Genomic DNA, 27,643 nt, shown 5'->3' on the forward strand with positions numbered 1-27,643 from the left:
GCACAACATAGGTCTTCAGTGTGCCTTTGCTGAATTGAAATACAAAAAAATAGCACATCTTGCAATACTTGAAGCTCATTTTTATAAAGTATATGTGTGTAGTGGCGGATTCTAAAAACTATTTTTTACTGGCACTAGTTTGTTTAATTAAGAGGAAACATCCTCATAAAGTAAAACAAAGAGAAAGGACAGTGCAAATAGCACTCAAAGCTTGAGCTTAGCAACTGCTCCCCTGTTCTTAGTCTTGCCACTGTGTGGAATTTAGGATTTATATATGCAGATAGCTTGTTACTTGCAAATCATTAGACCAAGCTTGTCCAACCCACAGCCCACAGGGTGCATGCAGCCCAGGACAGCTTTGAGTGTAGCCCAACACAAATTTGTAAACTTTCTTAAAACATTGAGTTTTTGCAATTTTGGGGGGAGCTCATAAGCTATTGTTAGTGTTGGTGTTTTTTTATGTGTGGCCCAAGACAATTCTTCCACTGTGGCCCAGGGAAGCCAAAAGATTGAACACCTCTGCATTAGACCCTTTTAATACTATTATAGATAATATATTTTTTGACATTAAAAAATCACCTGTGTACCAGTCAGAAATGAAGGTTTTGTATGAAACATTTTCATTCTATAGTATGAATAGCTCAAGAGTCTCCTGAGTATTTCTCCAGCCCTGGCCCCTCACCTCACCATCTCTTAGGTGGCCCCAGGTGTGGCCCAGGTGTTTTAATCTTCTGGGTGATCTGATTCAGCCTCTTGACTTTAAACGGCTTCTATATGATGATAATTTTCAGTTTAAGCCTCCCTTCAGAATTCCAGTTTCTCAAATCCATCTGGTTATTCAACATTTCCACTTTGATATTTAAGAGACACTTTGGGTTCAGAAGAGCTAAAACAGAACTTTGGATTCCCCAGACTTGCATGTCCTCCAGAGTTTCTCATCTCTTAAATTTGATTCAGATGTACAAACTCCACATTTGTTATCATTCTTGGGCCCCTGTTCCAACTCTCTTCTCTACACTCAGTCAAGAAGTCCTGTTGACTCTAGCTTGATAACAAATTGCTCACATGTTTCTTTTGCTCCAGCTACTCATACTGTAGTGTAAGTCACCATCATTTCTTGCTTGAACTCTGCAGTAGCTGCCCAGTTGATCTCCCCCATTCTACTTCTGCTTCCCTGAAGTCCATTCTCCATACTGAAGCCAAAGTAATCTTTAAGAATTATTCATCTAACCAAAACACTTCTTCACAGCAAAGAAAACAATCAATAAAATGAAAAGGTAACCTACAGGTTGAAGAAAACATATTTGCAAACCATATATCTAGTAAGGGGCTATCTTCCAAAATTTATAAAGAACTCACACAGCTCAATCACAAGAAAACATCTAACCCGATTTTAAAAATAGACAAAGGAACCTGAGTAGACATTCCTCTAAAGGAGACAAAAATGGCCAACATATATGTGAAAAGATACTTAGCATAACTAATCACCAGAGACATGCTAATTAAAACCACCATGAGATATCACCTTATATCTATTAGGGTAGGTATTATCAAAAAGACAAGAGACAACGTGTGTTGATGAGGGTGTGGAGAAAAGGGAACCCTTGTACACTGTGGGTGGGAATTTGGATTGGTCCAGCCATTACAGAAAACAGTATGGAAGTTCCTAAATTAAAAATGGAATTGCCATATAACCCAGCAATACCTTTTCTGAGTATATACCCAAGGGAAAGGAAATTACCATCATGTAGAGATATCTACACTCCATGCTCATTGCAGCATTACTGTACCATATTATGAAACGGGTTCCTTCACCCCTTTTCTGAGCACCCTCCATGTCTACAGAGGAAGTTATGAGGAATAAAGGTATACGCAGGGCTCGTTTTGTAATGCTGACAACAACAATCCTCACATCCAGAATTCCATGTTCATGTACAGGGTTCTCTACTTTCATTCTAAGTCAAACTGTGATTCAGAAATGAGCCATCCATACTCCCAGAAGAATTCCTCCATTCACCCCATAGACACAAAAGTCACAATCTATGAAAATGTTTTTGTATATTTCATAGGAGAAACAGATGCGGAGGCTTAACTCATGCATCCAGTGCCAAAAGTCTTCAAAATCTTCATTAGTTATTTGTTATTCCAACTTTTTTCTCAGCCCTCCTGGTTTGTAATTTTTTAAATCTTTACCCAGTGTTGTACGAAGACTGTTGAGATGGTTCCCTCTGCCTTCATCTTTCTAGTATTCTCCCTGAGAAGTTTAAAATACATAATGTTATGCAAAGTAATTCACTGGGGCCTTCCTCTTGGGCCTCACCTCTATACACTGAAGACAATGCCTTCTAGCAAGGAGGACCCCTGCCTTCCAGAGAGGAGGGCTTGCAACTGGAGTAACTTGAGGATGTCTTTGGGATTCTTGAGCTCAACCCCAAGCAGTTCAGAAACATTTCTTTGAAACAATTTCCCAAGATGAATTCTAACAACTGTAATACGGCATTTGGCATTTAAAAATTTTTGATTTTACATTTAGACAGGGCTATTAGGACATGGTGGGATAAAAGTAGTTGTATCAAAATATACTGTTTCAAATCAAATTATTGTATTATTTGTTCTCAGTGACAAACATAACCCAAACACATTCTTAATACCCATAGTAAAGGCATAGCCACAAAATCAGGCAGTTATTAATACAAACCTAGTGTAGATAGTTAATGAAAGATGAAAATGAAGTTGTGACCTGATTATGAACTACTATTAGCAAGCAATGTCATTTTGTATCTTAGAGACCAAACAAGGTTTATGTATGTGAACTAATGGTTGACTTATACAGTAAAGATATACATGCATTATATTCATGCTTTGTTGGCTTCATTTGAAACTACAGCTTCCATGGGTTTAAAAAATACACATATTATTTACAAAGTGACAACCCTAAATTTTCATATATTCAATTGTTCAGACCAGTGATTTCTAGAATGTAAGTGGTGTCCAACTTGTAAGATTTTCAAAACAGGCAATTTGGGAATAGGTAAATTACTCAGTAGAAGGCTTAGAGAACCCAAATTGCTGATGTATCTTTTTCAAAATGCCTCTCATTATCTAGGAGAATGTGCATATTGCAAGTATCTTATTCTTTAAGTCTCACACTTAGACTGCTTATGTTTCCTACTTTTAAAAATTGTAGAACTTTGTTCTACAGATGTCATTCGATGCCTTTTGAGACCGACCATATATGCATTTATACAATCTTAATTCAATGTTAAAAGTATAATTAGTCCAAAAAAAATCAACTAAATGGCAACAAGGGTTTTTCTTTTTCTATATTATTAAATTTTTTTTCCTCCATCTATAACTTTCCAGCTGCTCTTTGTGAAGTTCCCAGAATAATGATTAACATTATTAAACCAGAGACTAAAAATCTTGGTACGGACTGACCCATGGGGACACATTGCTATAATTACTTTAAAGTAAAATAATAAAAGGGGCGTCCCACAGTGGACAAAAGTCGAACTTATCCTCAAAATTTACTCTATTTGTCAAAGTCACCTGAAAGAGTTCTTAGGCGTGGTTGGAATTGGCTGTCAGAACCAAGTGCTCTCAAGTGTCTTGCCTTTGTGGTTCGCCTACCTGGGTTTCCCAGTCCTTGGTTGAACGTTAATGTTCTCAACGAGATAGAATACTGAATATAACTCTAGTGATCTCTTCCAGTGGAGGCTGAGGCCATTTCTAAAAATTCCTTCCCTCTGTTCCTTCTACAGTATCTATCTCTCTGTGTGCGTGCATGTGAGAGGCATAGTTTTCCCTCAATGTACTTCAAATAAACCTTATTGGCATAGTTTTCCTCAAAGCACTTCCAGTAAACTTTATCCATGATTGTCCTGTAGTTTACAGACACTGATACTGTATTCTTTGGAGTGGAGAGGGGTTTTGCCACTCTTACCAAAAAAAAAAAAAAAAAAATAGGCTATTCCTCCATTTATCAGGCTCATTTTAACATTCTACTGTCATCATTGTGCCCTGTCACTTTGACTAAGCCCAGGAACCCTCCCACAGAGCAATGTTAATTATAACCCCTTTATGCCTTATAAAATATGCCTTCTAAAGGCTATGAATAAATTTGGGATAAATTTCCTGAAGCAGAACTCATGAACCCATATGTATTTTGATTCCAATTCCTATCAATACAGGTTCTAGTTCAACTCCTCTGCCCCCGACACCACACACACACACACACCTCTCACATGCTTTCCTTCTAATTGGCAGGAAGCCTTCAGATGTCCTTCACCCCTACTGGAAAGGCATGAAACAAAACCCAGTACTTTCCTCCTACCCCTAAATTGGTTTTGTCTTGCTGACCCCCTAATCCTAGCTTGCTGTTCTGTTTTTCTATTTTCCCCTAAATGCAACTTACTTTAAGCATGTGTTAACTGGATTAACATTCCTACAATTGAAGGATAGTAAATGATAACCCATTTGTCAGTCTAGCTACTTTCTTCTCTTTTAAATGTCTACTTACGACGTACATCCAGACTGCACGCCCTTTTTATTTTTTCAAAGCAAAGCCAAAAATAAAGAAAATGTAAAATTAGGTTTTAAAGAAAATGCACAATCTGTTTTTAATTTTGGCTCTCACAAAAAGGGGAATTAACAAGCCAAAAAAGCAAAGCAAAAAAAACGTGTCCCCTGACTGCTCTGTCTGTGCCTTTCAAGCCTGTGCGTCTGGTTGTTCATCTCTGAAAGTGTGTGAAATATTTTTTTTCTTTAAACTTTTTGGTTTTTTTCTCCCTTCTTGTTTGGGAATTAAGTGCTTTTTATATTATATATATCTATATATATATATATATAAATGTGTTTCTTTTAATCGCTAGATCTTTATCTTAGATTTGATTTTATCTAAAATTATGAGAAAAAAGTTATGAATTGTTTTCTGCAATTTTTCCCCACTCCCTCTTTAAATGTGGAACAACTTCAGCTGCAGAATCCTCACATCCACATGTTTCAAATTAGCCTGGTGTCCTTGCCAATTGCGTGCAACATGGGTGGCGTAAGGAAGACAGATGATGTCATTTGGAAAATACCATTTCTCTATAGAGATGTAATTAGCAACCCAGTGCATGGGCCCCCTGCTTACTGTTGCCTCTCAATCACCTCTGTAGATTTCTAAACCTCCCCAACTCTAGATGTGGCTGTGTGGCTGCCGATGAAGTTGTTCAACTTGAATGCATAAATCTAGTCTTCTTGTTTTTGCTTTAAACTTTTTGATCATGACTACTAGTATTTTATGTATTTTGGCTATTTTTAGTAGGAAAAAAGTTTAACTGTTTTTATTATTTGAAAATCTTTAATGAAACTGTAATAATTTTTGGAGTAATTGCATGTTGAAGAAGTTGCAGCTTAGGGTGTGTGAGATTGTCAGTGTTAGAGTTCTGTTCTTTATCTCCATAGATGGGCATGTGTAGGCTCATTTGTTTTTGTATATTGCCCATCCCTTCCTTACAGCCAGAAGCTCTAATGCAGCTAGATCACTCCGTGCCGCCCTTACATGGACATGGCGACTCACTTACACATTTACTCCTATCATCTTCATCTCCTGTGTAGTTCACTCATAGATATGACCCTCCCCTTCCTGCATCTTTCCTTCCCATACTCCCCCTTTCTTTAGCATTGTTAAAATTTATGTGCTGTCATCCATCTCCCTAAATTAAAGAAAGCCTAAAATTTGTCAAAAAGACAAAAAAAAATTAAGTATTTATCTGAAAACCTATAAATGCAGAAATTCATTCAAAACCCGTGAGATTCATAGAATTTTTTTGAAAGGCAAATTATAAAAGGAAACAGGTTTTTTGTTTGGTTTTTCAATCATAGCAATCGGAATTATTTTAAATTCAAAAATTGATGCCCTCCCAAACCCCCCAAAGTAAAAATTTGTTAAAGTGCAGATTTTTTTTTTCTTTTTATGTTATGTGGTGTGGATGTATGTGTTGTTGCCTCCCTGTATCATCCTCTGTTGTAAATTATTATATTTGAAAAATTAGACATTTTGCTCAAAACTTTTTAAGAAATGACAACAAAAAAGCAAGTTACAAGAATGTGGCAATTCTATTTGTCCAAGAGCATTCTTACACAACTTTCTTTTGTAAATTTTTCTTTCATGCCAAAAAACATGCGGGCAATTTGTTGATGTAAGTTGACTATCAATTAATACAGTATGCTTTTTTAGTTTCAATTATTTTGCCTATATGGAAATGGTTTCTTTTTTTTTTCCCAGAACAGCCTCTATTTTTTAATTTGCTTTTACTTTTCTTTCTGTTCTTATTATATTGTGAATGCCTCAATGTTATTTGCTCTCCTTCTCCCAGCTTACTTTGGCTATGAAGTTGATTTTATTTTCTACTGTATAATTTTGAAGACTATATTATATTTTTATTTCATTTGTGTCTATTTGCTGAATTTTCACTGTTATGTTTTGTGCTGAATTGCTTCTAATAATCAATGTGAATTCTACTCTCAGTAGAAGGGGGTTAAAACATTATCCTTACCTCCCAAAGAAAGCCTGGCCTCTTTGCCTGAACTTTTTCACCACCATTTTAAAGTCTTGAAAGTAGTGGTAGGCTCTATTTGGCATCTTAAAATTGTTTACAGCCAGTGGGAGGCCTGTACCCCAGACGAAAATGAGTTGACTTAGCTCCAAGTAGTAACAGTGGTAATTGCATTCTTTTAAAAGTCCTGAAAAAGCATTTAGGAAATTAGTTATTTCCCTTCAGCAAAGGGGAAAATAAGGTACTCTCAAGTGACTATGGTAGAGTTTGGCTATCCAGGATTATACTCTCACCTTTGCTTCAGGCTACAAAATCAATTATACTGAAAATGAAGACATCAAGAATCCCAGGTGTTTCGAGTATTGTTCTGTGATACTGACGCCTTCCAGTGTATGGAACTAACAACTGACAAAAACACAGACACACACGGAAGGTGCACACACATTTTCTCTCTCCCTCTTTCCTTTGTCTTTTCTCCTTTTCCCTGTTTCATTTCTCTCAAGGATTTAATCAGGTAAGCTTTCAGGGATCTTAAGATTCTACCAAGATGAAAACATGATGATTTTCATACCTAATGTTTTACATAGAAAATATTTCAGGTAGGTACTATCATCGTGTAACTACAGGCTAAGAATATTCTTTCGCCTTAAGATTATTTGGACCAATGCTGCCTTATGCGCTTCAACACACATAAGATTGGTAAGAAGCACTATATAATTTTTTAGTCAAGAAGTTACTTGTTTTGCTTTATAGATATTTGTGTTATTTGAAACTGTTATAGAAATATCAAACTGAATGGTAGATAAGAGATGTTTCCAAGCCAGCAGCTTAATGCTTGGGCTCTCTCTACCTCAGTTTATGTGATTTTGTGTTGTTTGACATGCTGATAATATTTTAGGTCTAAAACTTAGAACTTCCTAAATGGGATGTTGTTTTATCTTGTTGCTTGTTAGAATATTTTCTTTCTATGAAAAAGATAGCCAAAGGTAAATTTAATAAAAGGTTATTTTTAAAAAATACCAGCTCTTTGAATTATTCCTTATATTCTATTTAAAATAGCCTCAATAATCTAGATCCTATATAATTATACTTCTACTTTAGCATGAAGCCACTAAATAAAAAGGGTTTGAAGAAGGTGATTATTTGAGTATGTACAGCTCAAATACATTAGTTGAAATAACAACATTAGTACCTAGCATTCCTGAATAGCAGTAGGTACTGTGCTAACCACCTAACATATTTAAAAAGTACTTGATATGGCCAGGTGTGGTGGCTCAAGCCTGTAATCCCAGCACTTTGGGAGGCCGAGACGGGCGGATCACGAGGTCAGTAGATCGAGACCATCCTGGCTAACACGGTGAAACCTCGCCTCTACTAAAAAAATTACAAAAAACTAGCCGGACGTGGTGGCGGGCGCCTGTAGTCCCAGCTACTCGGGACGCTGAGGCAGGAGAATGGCGTAAAACCCGGGAGGCGGAGCTTGCAGTGAGCTGAGATCCCGCCACTGCGCTCCAGCCTGGGCGACAGAGCGAGACTCCGTCTCAAAAAAAAAAAAAAAAAAGTACTTGATATGGATTATTTTAATATTTGCATTGATGGTTTGAGGTAGAGTATTTTATTATTCTCATTTTCCATAGAGTTTAAGAAATTTGACCAAATTCCTAGCGCCAGTGGGAACTCCTACAGAGTTCTAATGCTAAGAGTCAGAGTTACTTCAGAGGCAAAGCTGTTAATCAATAAGCAAATGAAACACTCCACTTGACATTTCATGTTTTATAATATATAATGATATCAAAGGGCTGTGGCCCATCTTACTGTTGAAAAATATAATCTGTAGCCTTTCAAAATCAAACCTATTTCAGAAAAACCCTTTGCTGGGGTGGAAGGGTGGTGGGGAAGGCAGGGAGAATGCCCTATCTAGAAATTCTCCTGTTAAAATATAAGTTAAGCCCCTTTGAGACACCTGTTTTTCTACTGTCTTCTCCCCAGGTACTTGCCCTGTTTGTCCATGACTATTTTTTCCTGAAGGTTGATGGAGGGCAATTTCATGGTTACAAGCTTTATGATATTTATGTGTTACAAGTACACATTTCCATGTCACCAAAGAGCTAAATATCTTTGAAAAATTAATTTTGGGGGGGAAAAGAATGATTTCCCCCATTATGTGAATTTTCAAGCAGAAAATTAGAATAATGCAAATAAGAGATGAGGTGAAATACCAAAATATATGTAACAAGAATTCAAGGAATTCGAGCATGGTGTCCTCTCCCAAAGTCTCACTGTTCAGGTATTTTCGTGAACTCTCAAAACCCACATATCTCCAGAGAGGCAAGGGTTGAAACTTCATGCTTCTTGTTTTTTGTTGTTGTTGTTTTTTTGTTCTTTTTATTTTTTTCAAAGATAACCCACTACATTCACTATCACCCACAACATTCTCACAGTTCAGAAGAGTTCTATTAAATTTTTTATACACTGTCTTTTTTGATGGCAGTGAGCCCCTTTTGCTGGACATCAGCCCTAGAGGCATGAATTATATATCTACAAATACACTCAAAAAGCAAAAGAGCTGAGAAGCCTTCAGGGCTCAAATAGACCTTTTATATCTCTAATGATCTCTCTAGTTTAAAGTAAAGCACAATCCTGCTAAAAAGGGGTATTGTGTGCCTGATTTTAAAATGCTAACTCTAAGGAATACAGATAGTTTTTATCCCAAACTAAAGAAAAATTCTGGCGATGGCATAGGAAATTAGGATTTTGATGGATTACAGGTTTTGTATTACTCTGCCCATAACCTTTTATGACTTTGGGTTCTTTACTTCCATGAATACTTTTTTAGGCATAGACACCTAGTTGATCACTGACTTCATGGTCTCTGGGAAGTAAAGAAAATTGTATCAGCCACTTGAACATTTCTCAGGGTAGTCACTTTTGATTAAAATAAACAAGAAGGCTTGAATAGCTTCCCATCAAACTTTTTTTTTTTTTTTTTTTTTTTTTGAGGCTGAGTCTCGCTCTGTCGCCCAGGCTGGAGTGCAGTGGCGCGATCTCGGCTCACTGCAAGCTCCGCCTCCCGGGTTCCCGCCATTCTCCTGCCTCAGCCTCCCGAGTAGCTGGGACTACAGGTGCCCGCCACCATGCCCAGCTAATTTTTTTGTATTTTTAGTAGAGACGGGGTTTCACTGTGTTAGCCAGGATGGTCTCGATCTGGTGACCTCGTGATCCGCCTGCTTCAGACTCCCCAAGTGCTGGGGTTACAGGCGTGAGCCACCGCATCCAGCCAAACTAAGTTATTTCTATTAAGGATCTAATAGTAGGAGAAATACATCACTTTCTCCTCTCAAATGAGGTGTGCCTTTGATCCCCTCAGGACCCTATTATTGTCTGCAATCTTAAACATGGAATTTAGTTTTAAAATTAATTACACCAACATATACACTTGTCCCAGGCATCTTTCATGTTTACAGTTATCTAAAATTTTCTACCTATTTTCATTAGAATTCCTATTACAGAGGACCCCTCTGTATCCCGGTGGACTTCATTTTAAACTAAAGGCAATCTTCCCACTTCTTGAGAAGCCAGGAAAGAGGGGCTAAGAAAGCTTCTACCACTTCCTTGTCTAAAAATCAGCATGATTTCGGCTCAGGTTTTCCCAACAGAGGGTATCATTTATCATTTTCATTGCTGCTACCGAGATTAATAACAAGATGGCAAAGAAAACTAGAGATCAGTAGTTCTGAAAGATTTTGTTTTCTAAACTCTGAAATAGCATACCCATCATTTTGGTTTTAAAATAAGCTCTTATCATTTCACTTTGGGACTCACCAGGCTTTTAGAAGCTCTTTATAAATTAACAAGCTTCAGAACCCTCTTACTATACAGTTATAAAAAATGTGGTTACTCTTTCTTTTTTTTTTTTTTAAATCTAAGATACTTGCATTAAATGTTAAATGAGAGGGAGATAGCAAAGGAAAGTTAGTTTTTTAAAATCTAAGATACTTGCATTAGTGTGTTAAATGAGAGGGAGATAGCAAAGGAAAGTTAAGTAATTCAACTGCAGAGTGAACAGTTTGTAGATTTTGAAACAAGTACACTGGAAGCTTTACCTGGTATTGAGAAGAAAAAAAACAAACCAGAAAAACAAAAAGGCAAATTTAAGACTCCAGTTGGGTGTCACAGATGGTACACTAAAATTGCAAATGAATGCCACTCTGTAATCATGAAGACGATGATCTTAATCCCACTTAAAGGGACACTAGCCTCTTACCCAACAGTTTGCCTTTATATTTAAACTTTTTGTACTGGGCCTTTGCTTCCTAAGATATCAGTTATTCCTTGTCCTTTAACCTAGTTTCCTCTTTGCTTACTCTACATGGGGTAGATTTGTCATTGCCATAAGGAACAAATGACTAGGTGTTTGTGCCAAAAAAGAACACACATGTTAAACCTTTGTTATAGATAAGTTAAAAAAAAATCCTGTCTTGTCCTCTGAAGGTAAGTAAAATTGTGCCTGAGAAACTCATAAGGAAGCTTTAGACAGATTCCATGGGCCTTCACTTCCTCTCTCTTATCACTGCTCTCCTATTACTCAGACATTGCCCTCTTTCATATATCACCTTAAATCTATCACTTGGGGCCCCCTAGCAGAAGAATAATAAAAAAGTTTGCTCAGAGTTAGTTTTAGGACTGGCTTACCTTTAGGGAACTGCACTCCAAATCCCATTTTTAAAAACTAGCAAAAGTGTGTAAATTATGCATTAAATAAGTTGCAAGGCATATGAATTATATATGTTCACAATGTTAAAAAAAAATAGGTGTCTGCTGGTCTAGTACAGCAAGTGTGAATCTTTGGCAAATCTGCAAAGATCATTTTGCTCAATAGTTTCAAACTCTAAGCACCAGAATAGAGGCTCAGGTTAAGAGCACATACTATAAGATCATCTTGAGAATCTCAAAAAGGTGTTGTTTTAATTTCATAGTAAAATTATCACATAGGCCAGAGATGGCACTACAACATTCTGTTGTCCCTGCCCTTCTAAATGATACACATTATATACTTTATCAGCTCCCTCCCAAACTCAGTTTCTTTCTGCAGAACACAATTGTTAATAGCTAAACAGGGAGAGAATAAAGGCTTCTGACATGGGCACCAGTATTTTCTTAGTGCTTGAACGTAGGCATTAGCTTTCTCCTCAGGAAGTCCTTCTCATAGCACACCTGAAACCTGGACAGTTTGGATGCATGGGAAATGTTTCAAGATGCAAGGTGTGGAAAGCTTGCATCTTGAAACATTTCCCGTGCATTCAAAGGGAGAGTTTTAATTCGTGAATCAATCTTCATAGGAAAAACCCTGGAAGACTGTGTAAACTCCAAGGCTTATTCACTTGGAGTGCCCCTAGAACTCTGGTACTGAATCACCTCCTTGTCTGGTTTTGTTACTGATGAGGTAGGTACCTTAGCTACAGTCTTATCTGTTAAAAGCTACTCAAACACTGACTATACCATCACAGAAAAGTTATTACCAAGTGTAAGAGACACAATACGCAGTACCAGTTGACAGCTCAGTGGGTCCACTCAGAAAGAGGCCTTCAACAATAACGACACATTAGTATCCCAACCTTCTAACTAACTAACTGGGGCAGGGAAACATTCGTACCATTCCTGCGAGTGGATTTTTTTAATTGATAGTGGGAATACATTCTTCTGGAATAAATTCAATTAAGAGACACGAACTGTGACTTCTTAAGATTCTTCCTCTGCTTGGAAAATAACATCATAAAGACACTGAAGAGAGATCAATTTTCTTGCTGCCATAGATACATAGCAATCTTGGCCTTACAGCCAGGTAAACAACCACTACTGCAGAATATTTGTGGCACCCATGATCTGCAAGGCCCTGTGATTTAATGAACTATTCTGAGCTTTCTTTCCCAACTTAGTCTACATGATTCTAAGTGCAATAACGAGGGTCTATGGGTAAACCGATATATTTTTGCCACACTAGTTAGGAATCACCAATTTTAAAAAACTCACTTTGCTAAGTCAACATTTGTAAGTCTAAAAGTTTCAAGTCATGGATATCTAGGCTGGGTATTTTGAAAATCTAGCTTCCAGCTCACAATATATTGCATATAACATGAAAGCAATGCATACAAATATTAGACTAATGCAAGGCAAGTTGTCATTTAATAATCGGGAATTTCTGGAAAATAGTCAAAATGGATTTGTTAGATGAACATTTTTGAATTATTATAAATACCTGTCACTCAGCTTATAGTAAAGGACTGTGATTAATAAATGTGAAATAAAAGTAAGTAACTTAAGAAAACACAAAGGACACAATATTTTGTGTTTCTTGATCTTGGTCTCAGTAAGATGGTGAATAGGTCATTCTCATCCTCCTGGGAACAAATAAGTAGAATCCCAAGAGGGAAATAAAGAAATCTTAAATACATGTTAATAAATTCATAACTAAGCACACAATGTGTACAGGTACCCACACACGCCAATTTTGATAGCAGCCAATATTTATAACAATGTCACTGAATGTCATCAGCCCTTAAGCAGATCCTGGAAAGAACATATATAGTTGAATTCTATCTAAATAATTGCTTGAGAGTATCTTTAGAAATCTAAGCCCCTGATCTAGGGATTTCAGGTTTGGGTGGCAAGAGGCATATAGAAGGCTCCAAATCTGCCTAGAATGATTAGACTCCATTCAGACAAGATCCAGATCATTTTATTATAATTGCTGAGGCATAATCTGTGAACTACACTGGTTGAGAGTAACTACAGTTGTGTTTACAAATATACTAATTCTGTTTTTCTTTTTCTTTTCCATCCCAGGAGGTGAATTAGTTATCCCTCTTCTTGTAGAAGACCCTTTAGCTACCCCTCCTATTGCTACTCGTGCACCTTCCATTACACTCCCCCCTACCTTTCGCCCCCTCCTCACCATTATTGAGACCACCAAAGATTCCCTGTCCATGACCTCTGAGGCGGGGTTACCTTGCTTGTCGGACCAAGGCAGCGATGGTTGTGATGATGATGGCTTGGTGATATCTGGGTATGGCTCAGGGGAAACCTTTGACTCTAACCTGCCCCCTACTGATGATGAAGATTTTTACACCACCTTCTCCTTGGTAACAGATAAGAGTCTTTCCACTTCAATCTTCGAAGGTGGCTACAAAGCACATGCGCCCAAGTGGGAATCCAAGGACTTTAGACCTAACAAAGTCTCCGAAACTAGTAGGACTACTACCACATCTTTATCCCCTGAGCTGATCCGCTTCACAGCTTCCTCCTCGTCTGGGATGGTGCCCAAATTGCCAGCTGGCAAAATGAATAACCGTGATCTCAAACCCCAGCCTGATATAGTCTTGCTTCCGTTGCCCACTGCCTATGAGCTAGACAGCACCAAACTGAAGAGCCCACTAATTACTTCCCCCATGTTCCGTAATGTGCCCACAGCAAACCCCACGGAGCCGGGAATCAGACGGGTCCCGGGGGCCTCAGAGGTGATCCGGGAGTCGAGCAGCACAACAGGGATGGTCGTCGGCATTGTGGCTGCTGCCGCCCTCTGCATCTTGATCCTCCTGTACGCCATGTACAAGTACAGGAACAGGGACGAGGGGTCCTATCAAGTGGACGAGACGCGGAACTACATCAGCAACTCCGCCCAGAGCAACGGCACGCTCATGAAGGAGAAGCAGCAGAGCTCGAAGAGCGGCCACAAGAAACAGAAAAACAAGGACAGGGAGTACTACGTGTAAACATGCGAACACTGCTCACACGCGAGTTTCACAGTTATTTCTATCCACGCCTATGAATCTTTGGATGGTGAGATCTCACAGATGTCAGAACTGCTGGAACTATGAAATGGGGTATATAACCACGACTCTGGTGGGGAAAACCATTTTTTAAAGGACACACACACACAGCGATGCATCTCTGAAGCTCAGCCATGGCTGCGGCAAGGTCCCAGCGGTCGCTGGGAGGCAGAAGGTTTTGTGCCCTGCTGTATCATAAAGCACACACTTAGCGCTCTGGAGCCGGACGGTGGCTCCACCACTTCCGCAGGCCTGGAAGCTTCCTTCTCCGGAGGACCTTTTACTAAAAGGTAGAAGACTTCATGGCTTACTTGTTCCATAACTCCAAGTGAGTCTATAATGATGTTTGTGAAGCTTGACTGTAACCATGTTTTTTCGGTTTAATTATGTAAAAAACAAAACTACAACAACAACAAAAAAAGAAAAAAGTAAAAAAAAAAACAAAAACAAAAACAAAAACAAAAAAAACACCAAAAAACAAAAACAAACAAACAAAAAAACCCACAACCCTTATCTGGTTCTGACCAGTGTGCGTGTAACTTTAAGGTCTGAGGGGAAAAATGGCTTTTGGGTTTTTGTTTATTTTTTTGATAATGACTGGACATCGGAAGAGGAAAAAACTCAAAACAAAAGCGAGAGAGACTATTGCCATATGAACTCAAAAGCTACCATGGTGTTCACTCTACATATCAGGTTATGGTGTCTCTAGAATCTGTTGTTTGTTTCCTATAAGATGCTTTGCTGAACACATAGCAAAATTCATGTGACGGATGATAATATTGATTCGAAAAGCTGGTCCCCCAGGATCTAATTTCAGAATTCACCACCCAAACCCCGAACAGATGGGTTTAGGGCTGGTGTTATCAGAGCTATTGGCTTTACTTAACAATATTGTTCCTGTCCATTCACCCAGCCAAATTGTGTTAAAGAAGAAAGCCCCACAAACTAAAATAGCCTTTCCTGGGAAGAGGAAGGGGAGGTGGGCTGGATCTGTGACTGATTGAAATGCATGCAAATAAAAAAGACAATATTAAAGTCTGTTAAATTATCAAACTAGACAGTAGGGGAGTTCAACTCGAGATGGAACCACAAAAGGTCACACAAGCCAAACATGTCATGCCAGAGTACAAAACACATAGTTCTTTCCCCGCCCCAAACATGACAATGGTTTTCATAGTGGTTTAATTTTGTAGCCTGACATTTATGGATAATTCTGTCCTTCCATTTGCTCACTTCTCCCTTCACCCATCTTTTTTAAAAAACAAATAAATAAATGAATAAAGCTGCTGTGACACACACAAAAAAGGAATTTAATAGTATAATATATATATAAATAAATATATATACAGATATATTTATCATGGTATGTTTGATGGGATGACTGACACAGGAAATCTGTTAAAGTCTTGAAGTGGAATGAGAATGTTGTTTTAAAAGAAAATAACAAAACAACAAAAAAGCAAACCTTAAAATGTGAAGAAAGTGTGAATTTTAGTTTTGTCACAGTTAACTGTGTCAAAGAGAATTTAAAAAAAAAACTTCAGATTTTGTTTACATATTTTACTACATCTTTGCTGGTATAATTCCTTAGCCACCTATGTACATACTGCTTTAAGAACTGTTTTTTTTTTCCTGTTTATTTCTGTTTGGTTTATATTCTGGTTGTCTTTTTCTTTTTGTAAAGAGGAAACAATGTACAGAAAAACAATAAACTGGTTGTATGGCCATAGCTATCCAAAAAGCAAGAGACAAAGCAAGACAAATATTCACACAAAAATGACGTGTGTCCTCTGGAGGGTCAGAGATATACAATTTCTTTTGTACAGATGAAAATCAATCAGCTGTTTAGATTTAGAAATCTACTCTTGCTGGTCTTTGTAAGTTGCATGAATATTTGACTTTGAAAAAATATCTTAATGACATGGGGCAAAAAGCGCAATCTAAATGGTAGCCTTTACTAATGTGTATGGAAAGAGGTGTTCCTCATTATCTAATATTTCAATGTGTTAAGAGTTTAATTTTTTGTTATCATTTTAAAAAGACAGGATTATAAAGAGATATCAAAGCACGATTTTAGATAACCTAAATGGCCCAGCCTATACGAAGTTGATTATATCTCGATGTCTGTAAAAGATTGCTGTTCTTGGAGTCTTGAGGTCTTGTGAACTGATTTCCTGCTTTCTTTCATTTTTTCAATTTGAGTAATAATACATTTGTTATATTCCTTTTAGTGTAAGTTTCTATTTGGACAATTTTATGGGAACATGTGCATTCTCTATGTGAGCTTCTATCATATTCCTGTTTTATTAGCAGAACCTAAAGGAATTTATTTTATGATGTTGTGACATTACTGCTTTTTCTTTTTTCTTTTAGTTCATATTTGCATTTTCGTTCAAGGATATGCTTAGCAATAAAATGTTCTTCCCAAAACCTTGTGTGCTGATGCACTTTTATTTTCTTAACATTTGAGAAAATCTCACACTGAAGCTAAGTCATATCTTATTAAAAGCCCAATAAGAGCTAGACCACTTTCATGTGATAGAAAATATTCTAAGCAATTACTAATTATTACATTCAGTTATCAAAATGGCATATTTATGAGATAATTATCATCTGTTACTTGAGGCATTATTGTTTAGATTGCTGTGATAGAATAACCAGGAGGGAGTGCATTTTTTCTGAAAATATGATGGAAACATCATTGTATTCTGGAAAAGATTATTGGATACTGTGTTTTTTAAAAGCATTTGGTACCTTTTACGTATTTTCTATAAATCAAGCTTAAAGCAGTATTTAAAACTATGTTCACATAGTGCCATAAGCACTAGAAAGTCTTAGATGTCTTCTTTCCAAGCCTCCCACCATATTAAAATTTAAAATTAAAAAACAGAATCCAAAACCAAAATTTAAATGAGTGCTTCAATTTTAACAGCTTCTTACTAGAATTTCTGATTACAAGTTGTGTCATACATTCATTGTAGCAGAAATGTCTCATATTTCTGGTTCTCTAAGCACACACTTACTTGGCCAGTTGGATAATCCATCTACCCTATGTTCTTCACTGTGATCTAGAAATATAGATTTAACTGAATAGCTGTCCTTTATCCATATGTTGGTTACCAGTTTTCAAAGAGTTAGAATTTTAAAAATATATATTTAGTTAAGCCTGTGCCTTCAAGATAACTTTAGTGGAATGGTTATATTATCGACTATCTTAGGAATTGGGGGGTGGGGAAAGTCAGGTTCAGTGACGTCAAATTATGCAAAGTTTTTATTGTTGTTGTTCCTGTCTTCAAAGTTCTGTATTAGATTTTTCTCCCATCATTTTTTGAGATGGAGTTTTGCAGCCTGCAGTGCAGTGGCATGATCTTGGTTCACTGCAACCTCTGCCTCACAAGCTCAAGCAATTCTCCTGCCTCAGCCTCCTGAGTAGCTGTGACTACAGGCATGGGCCACCACCCCAGCTAATTTTTTAATTTATTTTTTATTTTTTTAGTAAGGATTTCGCCATGTTGGCAAGGCTGGTCTCGAACTCCTGACTTCAAGTGATCCACCCACCTTGGCCTCCCAAAATGCTGGGATTACAGGTGTGAGTCACACCTCCCGGAATCTTTCTAAATCTCACTATTTAATATATAATTCTAGGATTACTTTAAGCATTCACTTTTTCTATAATTCAAGAAACATTTATTGAACACTTACATGCAAGCTCGTCTACTATTGGCTATTGTTACTTTGTTTCAACGAGGGCAGAAAATGGCTAGGATTTTAATCCTTTTTGTCTCTTGTATAAACAGGCCCAGTCTCTCTTTGCCCATATTCAAATTGAAGTTTGATCTTTCTCCAAAAATTATCCAAGCCCTATGTTCATCCCAATTGAACTAATATCTTGATTATATAGTTTAAGATCAGTTTGATAATGTCTGTTGAACATTTACTAAATGATTATGGGATATTAAGTTGAGAGCCTTGGGAGCTTATAATCTAGTAAAGATGCACAAATAATGATACTACAGTGAATGCAAATAAGCTATCAAAAAGTACAGACTAAGTTATTTGGGAGCTTAGAAGAAATTATGTAAGGGAAGACTTCATAGAAGGGGTGACATGTTTGGTAAACCATGGAAAACTGATAGGCAGAAATAAGGGCTGTATGTCATTCTAAGCAAAGCCTTAATGTGGGAGCAACCAGGATCAAAAACCATAATTTGGATTGATGACAGACTGCACAAAGTACACTGGAGGAAGATATGAGTAGGAAGGTTTTTAAAATCACATCAATTAACAGGAAGAGAGAAATGGGAGAATAGCTTGAGAAGTTCAAGGTCAAGGGCTTGTTTGTCATTGAGTACAAAGGACTTGAGCATATTTGAAATGAAAGGTAATAACTGATCTACTCTTAGTGAAGTTGAAAGATGATGGAGCAACTGAGTTTCCTGATAGAGATGTTATTCTGGGGAAAAAAAAAAAAGGAGGCATAAGTCAATCTTCTCAGAGAGAATGGGATCAGAAACTGACATATTGCTACAGAAGTTACAAAAGCTGTAGTCAGAGGGCTTCAATGTTCTGGAATATATTAAAGGACAAGGTCAGATACCCAAGTGGGACCATGAGTAATTAATGGCAGAGGTTCACTGACAACACTGGTAGGAAGGCTGCTAATGAAAGGTAAGTATCCGTATCAGATACAGTATCTCTAAGTATCAGTAAGGGGTTAGCTGTCATTGATAATACAACTTTATATCTTTGCTATATTTTTTCTTTTATTGTTGAAATAGGGATGGCAGATATTTTTCTAATTGTGTTTATTACAAAGAAAACAGACCCAAAGAACTTAAATGACTTCACCAAGGTCACACAGCTAATATGTGACAATGTCATGACTTAAAATCCCGTCTTGTGGTTCCAAATTTAGAGCTCCTTCAAAATGCTGTTTCTAGAGAAGCAAGTCATTTTCTACTTTTTCCAGAAGCATTTGAAGTGGAAGCTAAGGCAGGAAATGACAGGATGTTGTGTTAGTCCACTGGGATTACCATGACAAAATACCACAGGCTGGGTAGACAACTGAAATGTATTTCTCACAGTTTTGGAAACCAAGTTGCAGATCAAAGTTTATTAGGGCTGTTTCTGGGAAGGGCTCTCTTCCTGGCTTGTAGATAAGCTACCTTCTCACTATGTACTCACACGGCCTTTCTTCTGTTCATGCCCTGAGAGATTTCTTTTTGTTGCTCTTCTTATAAGACCACCAATGCTATTGGTTAAAGCCGTGCCATTATGACTTTGTTTGACCCTGATTATCTCCTAAAGACACTACCTCCCAATACAGTCATGTTTGGGGTTAGGACTTCAACATATGAATGTTGGAGGGGATATGGTTCTGTTTCTAGCAAATGTATAGTAGTGGGAATTGGTAAGGTTAAAGTTCCAAAATATCAAGGGAATTAGAATTGGGAAGCAACTCTAACCTTTTCGAAGTGGTTACATGTCCCAAGTAGAAGGGCAAATAATTCCATGAGAGACCAAGCCACAGAGCAGAGTAGGATCATGTGAGTAGGGCCCAGGATAGGAGAGCAGTGTTAAGGTTGTATGAGAGTGAGGGATAAGACAACAACAGCTAAAGGCAATGCATGCTCAGATCTTGGAGACGTATTAAATGAGTACAGTGAATTTCAAAAAGTCTGAATTTTTTTTAAATGATTATATGGGTTCTAGAGTCAAAATGCCATGGCTCATCTGGTACTGTAACGTAAGATAAACTACTTAGCTAAGGTCTGTTTTCGTACCTATAATTTTGTTAGACTTATCTTGCAGGTTTCTTGAGAAATATTAGACAAAATAATTCACGTGAGATGCTTAGCATATGTGTGACACATAATAAACCTTCAATAAATGTTGGTCATTATTACAATTGGCTTTGTTACTTGATTCAGGCAGGACCAAAATTAGCTGCTACATGCATGACTAACTAGGACCAAAAAGTGAATAAAAATATGAAAGTTTGGCAATCACTCAGTATTTCTCTAATTCTTTCATTTGCCAAGAAAATATAAAATTTGGTTGCTGGCTCATTAGCAAAGATTTTCCTTTATCAGCCCTAGTTATTTGTTTCCAGCTACCTTCTTCAGTTAGGCCCCGGGAAGCCTTGCATCCCGAGATTGTCACTCCTTTTCTGAGTTTCCATCCTTCAGCTTTCTTGTGGCCCTTGGTCAGCCAAATACCTTGGGCAACCTTGCACCCCTTTATTGATATGCATTATTTTGTTTCTAACTTTTAATTTTGAATGTTTTACAAATATACTCCAAAGAGAATAGCATAACAAACCCTCATTTATCACTTAGTTTCAAGATCTATTAATATTTTGTTATTCTTGTTTTATCTGTGCCCACCTCCCTATGAAAGAATATCTTTTAATATTACACAATGTTATAAAACAAAAAACATTCGGAGTTACTGTTGAGCCTCTCGACTTCAGTCTTATTTAGTGTTTCAGTGTACCTAAGCCTAACGTTCTTTCTGACGGACAATTAATGGCATGATTCCAGTTCTTTATTCAATGACAACATAAAAGAGATTAGCTGCTAAGTAGACTCTTCATCATTTAATGAGATTGCCTGAAAAACTGAAAAGATTTTTCAGATTGTATGTATTTCAATTCAGCTGTGCTCAATCACCTTTTAAAATGAATAAAAAGTGGTCTATAGATTATATATTGCTGCTATATCTTTTGTAAAATGTGCCATTGTGGAAGAGAATCTGTACTCTTTCAAGAGAGTGAGTAAAAGGGAAGACTACTAATTTGTACCTCTGGAAGCTAAAAATACCTTTACCTCTAAAAACATGATCAGAGATCTACTAGCATATTTTAAGAGGGTTATATTCATGTATTTTTCAATAGCTGTAACTATACTGAATTTACATGAGTCTACACAGAAGAGATATGCCTTAAGCACTTTTTCAAGTTATGATTTTTTACTGCTCCATTGTCTATTGACAATGATTTTCTTCTTTGTTCTCACTCACTTGCCATTTTTGACCTAGAATCTTCATCATAAAAATTATCATGAGAGAGAGTCAGAGACACAGAGTTATATATAGACTATTTGATAGTACATTCTTTTCTACCATAAAGTCAAGGGAAGCATTAGGATGAATGGACAGAACCACTACAAACTTTTGCTTCTTGATTTCATGGAGCCGAATGGAACATAGATTAGTTAGTTTCAACAAGTTAATGATTTTTCTGTTCCTACTGTGCACTTGGTGGTTTGACATTTTATTTATTTTGGAAATTTAGCAGAGCATATATACATTCTTAAGGCAGGTTGTTTAAATATGCAGAAGAGTACAGTAGACAGGCTGATGGGTGGGGGTCAGAAAGTAGATAAAAATAGAGATCCTTAAAACTGAAAAGCTGAAACTTCCTTGGCATTACAGTATAGCTTTCAATGTTCATATACCACACAGGGAAATGTGCTTATATGCACGTATGGGTATGAGTAACCAGATCTGGTTTGATGTCAAATTTGATGTGGGAAGTCTAGGATAGTTCTTTCTTAAAAATCAAAGCAAGCAAGAAGAAAACGTAGGCTAGGGGAAAGAGAGGAGAGGCAGGAGAGCTGCTTCTAAGCAGTTTGTAATTGCTCAGAAGACAGGTTCAGAATTAAAGCATCTAAAATAACGAAGTCTCTCTCTTCATGGCAGTAGTGTCTGATGCTAACAGATAAGCTCTGAATTCACACACTCTCTCTCTCTCTCTCTCTCTCCCCACCCCCACCTCTTTGGTGCAAAAGGAAAAAAAATGAATTGCTTGCTCTTATATGGTAATACATTGTAAATTGCTTTAGGTATTGTGCTTGTCTTTTGTACTAGAACTTGTGTATCTTTTCCTTTTAAAAAATGCAAAACATATTTAAACATTAATATTATAAACACCACTTCCCTAAAATATATTGTGAGAACATAAGTCCCATATGTGCTTAGGTAGACAGGCTTGACTTCTTCATCTGGCAAATGACAAGCTGCAATTAGGTACATATATGTACACCAGGGCAATAGCCGTTTTTTTTTTTTTTTCTTTCTTTCTTTAAGATGGAGTCTCGCTCTGTCGCCCAGGCTGGAGTGGCACGATCTCTATTCACTGCAACCTCTGCCTCCCGGGTTCAAGCCATTCTCCTGCCTCAGTCTCCCAAGTACCTGGGATTACACGCATCTGCCACCATGCCCGGCTAATTTTGTGTATTTTTAGTAGAGATGGGGTTCCACTATGTTGGCCAGGCTAGTCTTGAACTCCTGACCTCGTGCTCTGCCCACCTTGGCCTCCCAAAGTGTTGGGATTACAGGCGTGAGCCACCATGCCCGGCAGACAATAGCTTTTATAACTAGACAGATTGAGGTTATGAAATAGTAACTGGCAAGTGTGTGTTACTAGGAACATTAGGTATAGATACGTTAATGGGCTTTGACAAAAGAAAAAAAGGATAAAAAATAATTGGAAGCCTCCTTGGTCATGATTAACACTGAAAACAGTACTTTTTTTAATTCAAAGATTTTACAGGTCAACCATAGATGGACATGTGACTGATATTTCTATGACATAAATCAGTTGAAGTGGGACTGCCATCATGCCCATATCAAAAAGCCGTCTACATGCACACAAAAAGGAGGAAGTTTTCAAAGCCTAAGCCAGTCAAATAATGCTCAGATGAAACAGCGGATTAAAAGACCTCAGCTAACAAGCACTCCAGCTCCCCCACCAGTGGGCATCCCAGCATTGACTTTGGCAGGCAGGTGCTGGATGACACGCAGAAGGTGCCTTTAGAGGCTGTTCCCCCCCTTACACAGCCTCAAAGAAGTTTAAATTTTCAATTTATTTTTTAAAAGCAGATACACAGTAAACATTGCAATGTGAGTTTTATGCTAAATACATTTTGGTTTCAGAGTAGTTATCTCATGCTGACAGAAGAGCCCTGAGGATTAAGATGGTTTATTGGGATCAAATGCCTAGGAGATTTATTATAGTGCAGACTGTTTATTCATTCCCATTAAAATGCTGATAATGCTTATTTCTTTGCCTCTCTCTCTTCTCTCCTCCATAACCCATATTCTATTATTTTATTTTCCCGCTTTAGGTTGAATCTACTTAGGTTTTTATTCTTTATTAAAAACTGAATCCTTGGAAGCTGACTTTATGGCTGTAAGAAAGTGGCAATGGCATACATGCAGCTCATTAAAGTCTTAGGAACACGGAATCCCTGGTTAGCAATTTAGATCTAAGAAGTATTTTCAGGGAGAGTGTCTAATGACTGGAGAGATGGGTACACACTGGAACAATTTATATTAAAATATCAAAAACACCCCGGCTATCATCATCTATAATATAAAGTCACATAGAAGATAATTTTTTTCCGGTAGATGCTTTACTTGGATAAAGAGGAAAATTATGTACTTCATGGCCAAATTCTATGTAAATTCTACGTAAAACATTCAAGAAGGCAGATGAGTTTACACACAGTATAGCAGCTTGCAAGAAAATAGACACGAGACATCAGAAAATATGATCGCTTAAACGAGAAAACTAGAGCCCAAGAAGTAATCCTGGAGAGCTTGATAATGCATCCATATTTATAAGAAAGCCAATCATTGAGTCCATTAGACTATGCAGAATGATTTTATGAAAATTCTGGTTGGTCAGGCAAATGTTCGCTGTGACCTAAGAAGTTCACCTTGAAACCTCAGTAACTCTTACAGTGTCTGGCACAGAGGAGGTCACCGATCAACTTTAGTGGAAGGAACAATTGAATATAGGTGACCTGATACTCCTGAGATGTGCAAACACATCTTTATAATTTTCCTTTTTTTTCCCCCAGTACTGTGCTTTGAAAATTTGAGACCAGCCTGTTGTCAACCTCAAGCGCGTGTGAGAATCACCTGGAGGGCTCTTTAGAACACAGATCACTGGCCCTACTACTACAGTTCATCTGGAATGAGATCTGAACATTTGCATTTCTAACCTGCAAAGGCTATTCTGTGCTGCTGGTCCATGGACCACATTTTGAGAAGCACAGCAGCCTGTAAAGTCACAAAAGAGCAATTATATACTTTAGGGCAAAAGAGTATTCAACTCCACTAATTTAAAAAGCATGATTTGATGTCTTTTCCTGCCCAGTGGCTCAGATGTCTTCCAATCTGAAAGCTCTTTGTATCTATGATGAATTATTTGGATACTGCTGATATGCCAGAGAAGGAAGCTGATTTGCCAGAGGAAAGTGATAACAGAGGAATGCAGTGAATTGAGCCTCACTATTAGGATCTCTGCTAAACTCTCTGCTAAACTCTTATCTCCTGTCACAATTGAGAAAAATCAGGCTTAGAGAGTTTAAGTGACTTGTCCAAGTTCACACTTCCAGTAAGTTGTGATATCCAAACTTGATCCTTCCTTGATACCTAAGAAATTAAGACATGTAAGTCAAATTCCAAATATAGGCCATGGTAGCAGAACCAGTATTGACAGCAATATTAACAGTGCCAACAATTAGAGCAATTTGAATATTACTCCTGAAGAGTCCTATGATATGGATATTATCTTCATTTTATTTTTGAGAAAACTCAGAAAAGTAATCTGTCTGAGATTACATAGCTAGCAAGATATGGACTAAGGAGTGTAAACTCTAAAGCCTGCATTGTTTACACACCACCAAGACCTAACATCAAGCAGGACCCTTCCTAGACCCTTTAATGTAAAATGTGGATTGCCTATCATGTTACTATAGGATTATTTGTTGTTTGCCCATTAATGAAAGATGAATGCTGTGATGAACTACCTGATACGTAGTGTCAAACTTTTATGTCCCTATCCATAGGTTTACTGGGTCCAATACATTTTCATAATTTAACAAAGTAATATATGCACATAGTTTAATAGGACAAATAAAAGCTTTATAGTGAATAACAGCAGCCCCTGCTCCAGTTTTCCTTCACTCCTCCCATTTCCTGCTTGCCACAGGAAACCACATTCTACCATTATTTTCTCTGGTAATTACCTCCACGTTTCTCCAAAGAAAATATGGACCTATCTTTTGACTCACTGATTTCAGATGTTACTGACTTCCTAATGTTAAACGTTAGGATTTTGTCTGACACCTCCCTTTCTCTTCCTCATTCTTCCAATGTAGTTATATTATACATTTTATTTAAATACTATTAGGTCCTTTTATGATTATGACTACATAAATACTGTCCTGTTGAATAAAGTATTGTTAGAATTCCTTTTGCTTTTCTACCTAAATTTTTATAAAATGCTTAGCTTTTTCTGGAATTGATAATCACTTCATTCTTGTCACCCCCACCCACCCCCCTCCCCCTGACCCCCGCCACTGTCACCTACTTGGATTCCTTTGGCTAAATTGTCTCACTACCATTAATGGCTTTGAAAAATGACTCAAGATAAGCTTTTGCATTGCCAAGTCTTACTAATGATGTATTCATCTCCTTGTGTTAATCTTTGAGGCATCCCTCCCAGAGTTCTCTATTTTCTTGCTCCAACCTGAACTGGTTGCTCTTTCAACCACTTTCACAGCTATTACCCTTCATCATCGACTTGGTTTTTACATCTTCTCCTGTGACAGATTTCTTGTTTTCTGGTTTCACATTGCTCCTTTACATTATCCCCTTAGTTTAGTAAACCACATTCTCTAGTAGCTTCCCAAAAATGCATGTATCATACGTATTTCAAGATTTTGCATACCTGGAAATATTACCATTTAAATTTGATACTTTTCTTCGAGTATAGAACTCTTGAGATAAAATTATTTCCCCTATTTATTGTATTCCTCTATGGTTTTCCAGCTTCTAATGTGCTGTTGAACAGACCAATGCCATTTTGGTTCTTTGTCTTCTGTGTGTGACCTGTTATTTTTTTTCCCCAGAATATTCTCTCCCTGGTGTTTCAAGTGCCATGATGACACGCTTTGGTGGCTGCTGCTTGGTTAGCTACTCTATGAACCTTACAATCTTGTCAGCAGAATAAGGATTATATTCAGAGTTTAATCAAATATTTCCTCCTCCCACCTTTTTGTAACCATATGCATACACTGCAAGAGAGACTGCATGCTTCCTTTTTGCAAGACTCTGTGCAAGAGCATGGTTCCTCCTTTCAGGATGCTTGAAATCTAGTAAGGCAGGTGTGATAAGCACCTAATCTAAAATAGAAGACATGATTTTCAGCAGCATATATGAAAAGTATGACATTGCTTCAAGGAAGATAAATAATTTTAGATAAGGAGATGGGAAATATGCTAAGAGTGAGGGGATGTTTGTTGAGTTAAGAATGTTGTAAGAGTGGTAAAGGTAGGCGGGAAGTTAGCATTGGAAGGTGTCTGAAGTCTGGGTGGTTAGCACCTGTAGAAGAGGTAGAAGAGGCATTCAGTCATAGGCATCAATATGTGGAAGGCATAAAATGGGAAAATGAAAGACATTTCAAGAATAACAAGGTGGCTCGATTCTAGTTGACACATGGAGAAATGGGAGATACATAAGAGGAATTTGGGGCCAAAATACGGCAAGCTTTGCATGCAAACTCAATTGTAGGGAGGTAATTTATTTCAATTCAATTTTTTTTCATTTACTAATTCACAATTTGCTGACAGATTACTGTGAACCAGCCCCTGGCTGGGTGCTGGAAAGAGACCTGAAAGAAGCAAGGTTCCTGCTCTCAGGCAGTTAGGTGTCTGTCTCATGTGAGACTATGTTATGTACAAACAGAAAGACAACACAAGTTCTACAAATGAAGTGTGAATGAGATATATAATTTGCATTGGGAACACAGAAAAAGGAAGAGCCAGATTGCCTGGATTGTTTAGAAATGGCCAAAAAGAGATAATGGCACCAAGAAGAGAAATGCTACCAGTATAATTTATTAGAAGTATGGGTAGAGTATTCTTGGCAAAGGAAATCACACATTCAAAGACACAGAGATAAGAACACTGGTATATACACTTATACTTATTCATTCATCCTACAATTTTTGTTGTCATTTTTGAGACAGAGTCTTGCTCTGTCACCCAGGCTGGAGTGCAGTGGTGTGATCTCAACTCACTGCAACCTCTACCTCCCAGGTTCAAGCGATCGTCCTGCCACAGCCTCCTGAGTAGCTGGGATTACAGGCACACACCACCATGTCTGGCTAATTTTTTTCATTTTTTTTTTTTCAGTAGAGATGGGATTTCACCATGTTGGCCAGGCTGGTCCCAACTCCTGACCTCAGGTGGTCCACTGGCC

General features: G+C 37.5%; 1 protein-coding gene across 6 annotated transcripts in view; it reads left to right on the top strand.

Annotated features, from left to right (window-relative positions):
- LOC144329353 (neurexin-3-beta) overlaps nucleotides 1-14,769 on the top strand; it is a 584,055-nt gene extending 569,286 nt beyond the window's left edge. For 4 of the 6 annotated variants that reach the window (XM_028852079.2, XM_015144215.3, XM_015144217.3 and 1 more), the window contains one exon: nucleotides 14,010-14,769. In XM_028852079.2, coding sequence (XP_028707912.1) covers nucleotides 14,010-14,311 — 302 coding nt within the window. In that variant the 3' untranslated portion in view covers nucleotides 14,312-14,769. Of the gene's footprint in view, nucleotides 1-13,385 lie in introns of all 6 variants that reach the window. The other 2 variants (XM_077941566.1, XM_015144214.3) reach the window with 1 other exon arrangement.
- Nucleotides 14,770-27,643: the final 12,874 nt, after the last annotated feature.

The sequence above is a fragment of the Macaca mulatta genome, chromosome 7, assembly GCF_049350105.2.
Source record: "Macaca mulatta isolate MMU2019108-1 chromosome 7, T2T-MMU8v2.0, whole genome shotgun sequence".
Lineage (NCBI taxonomy): Eukaryota > Metazoa > Chordata > Mammalia > Primates > Cercopithecidae > Macaca > Macaca mulatta.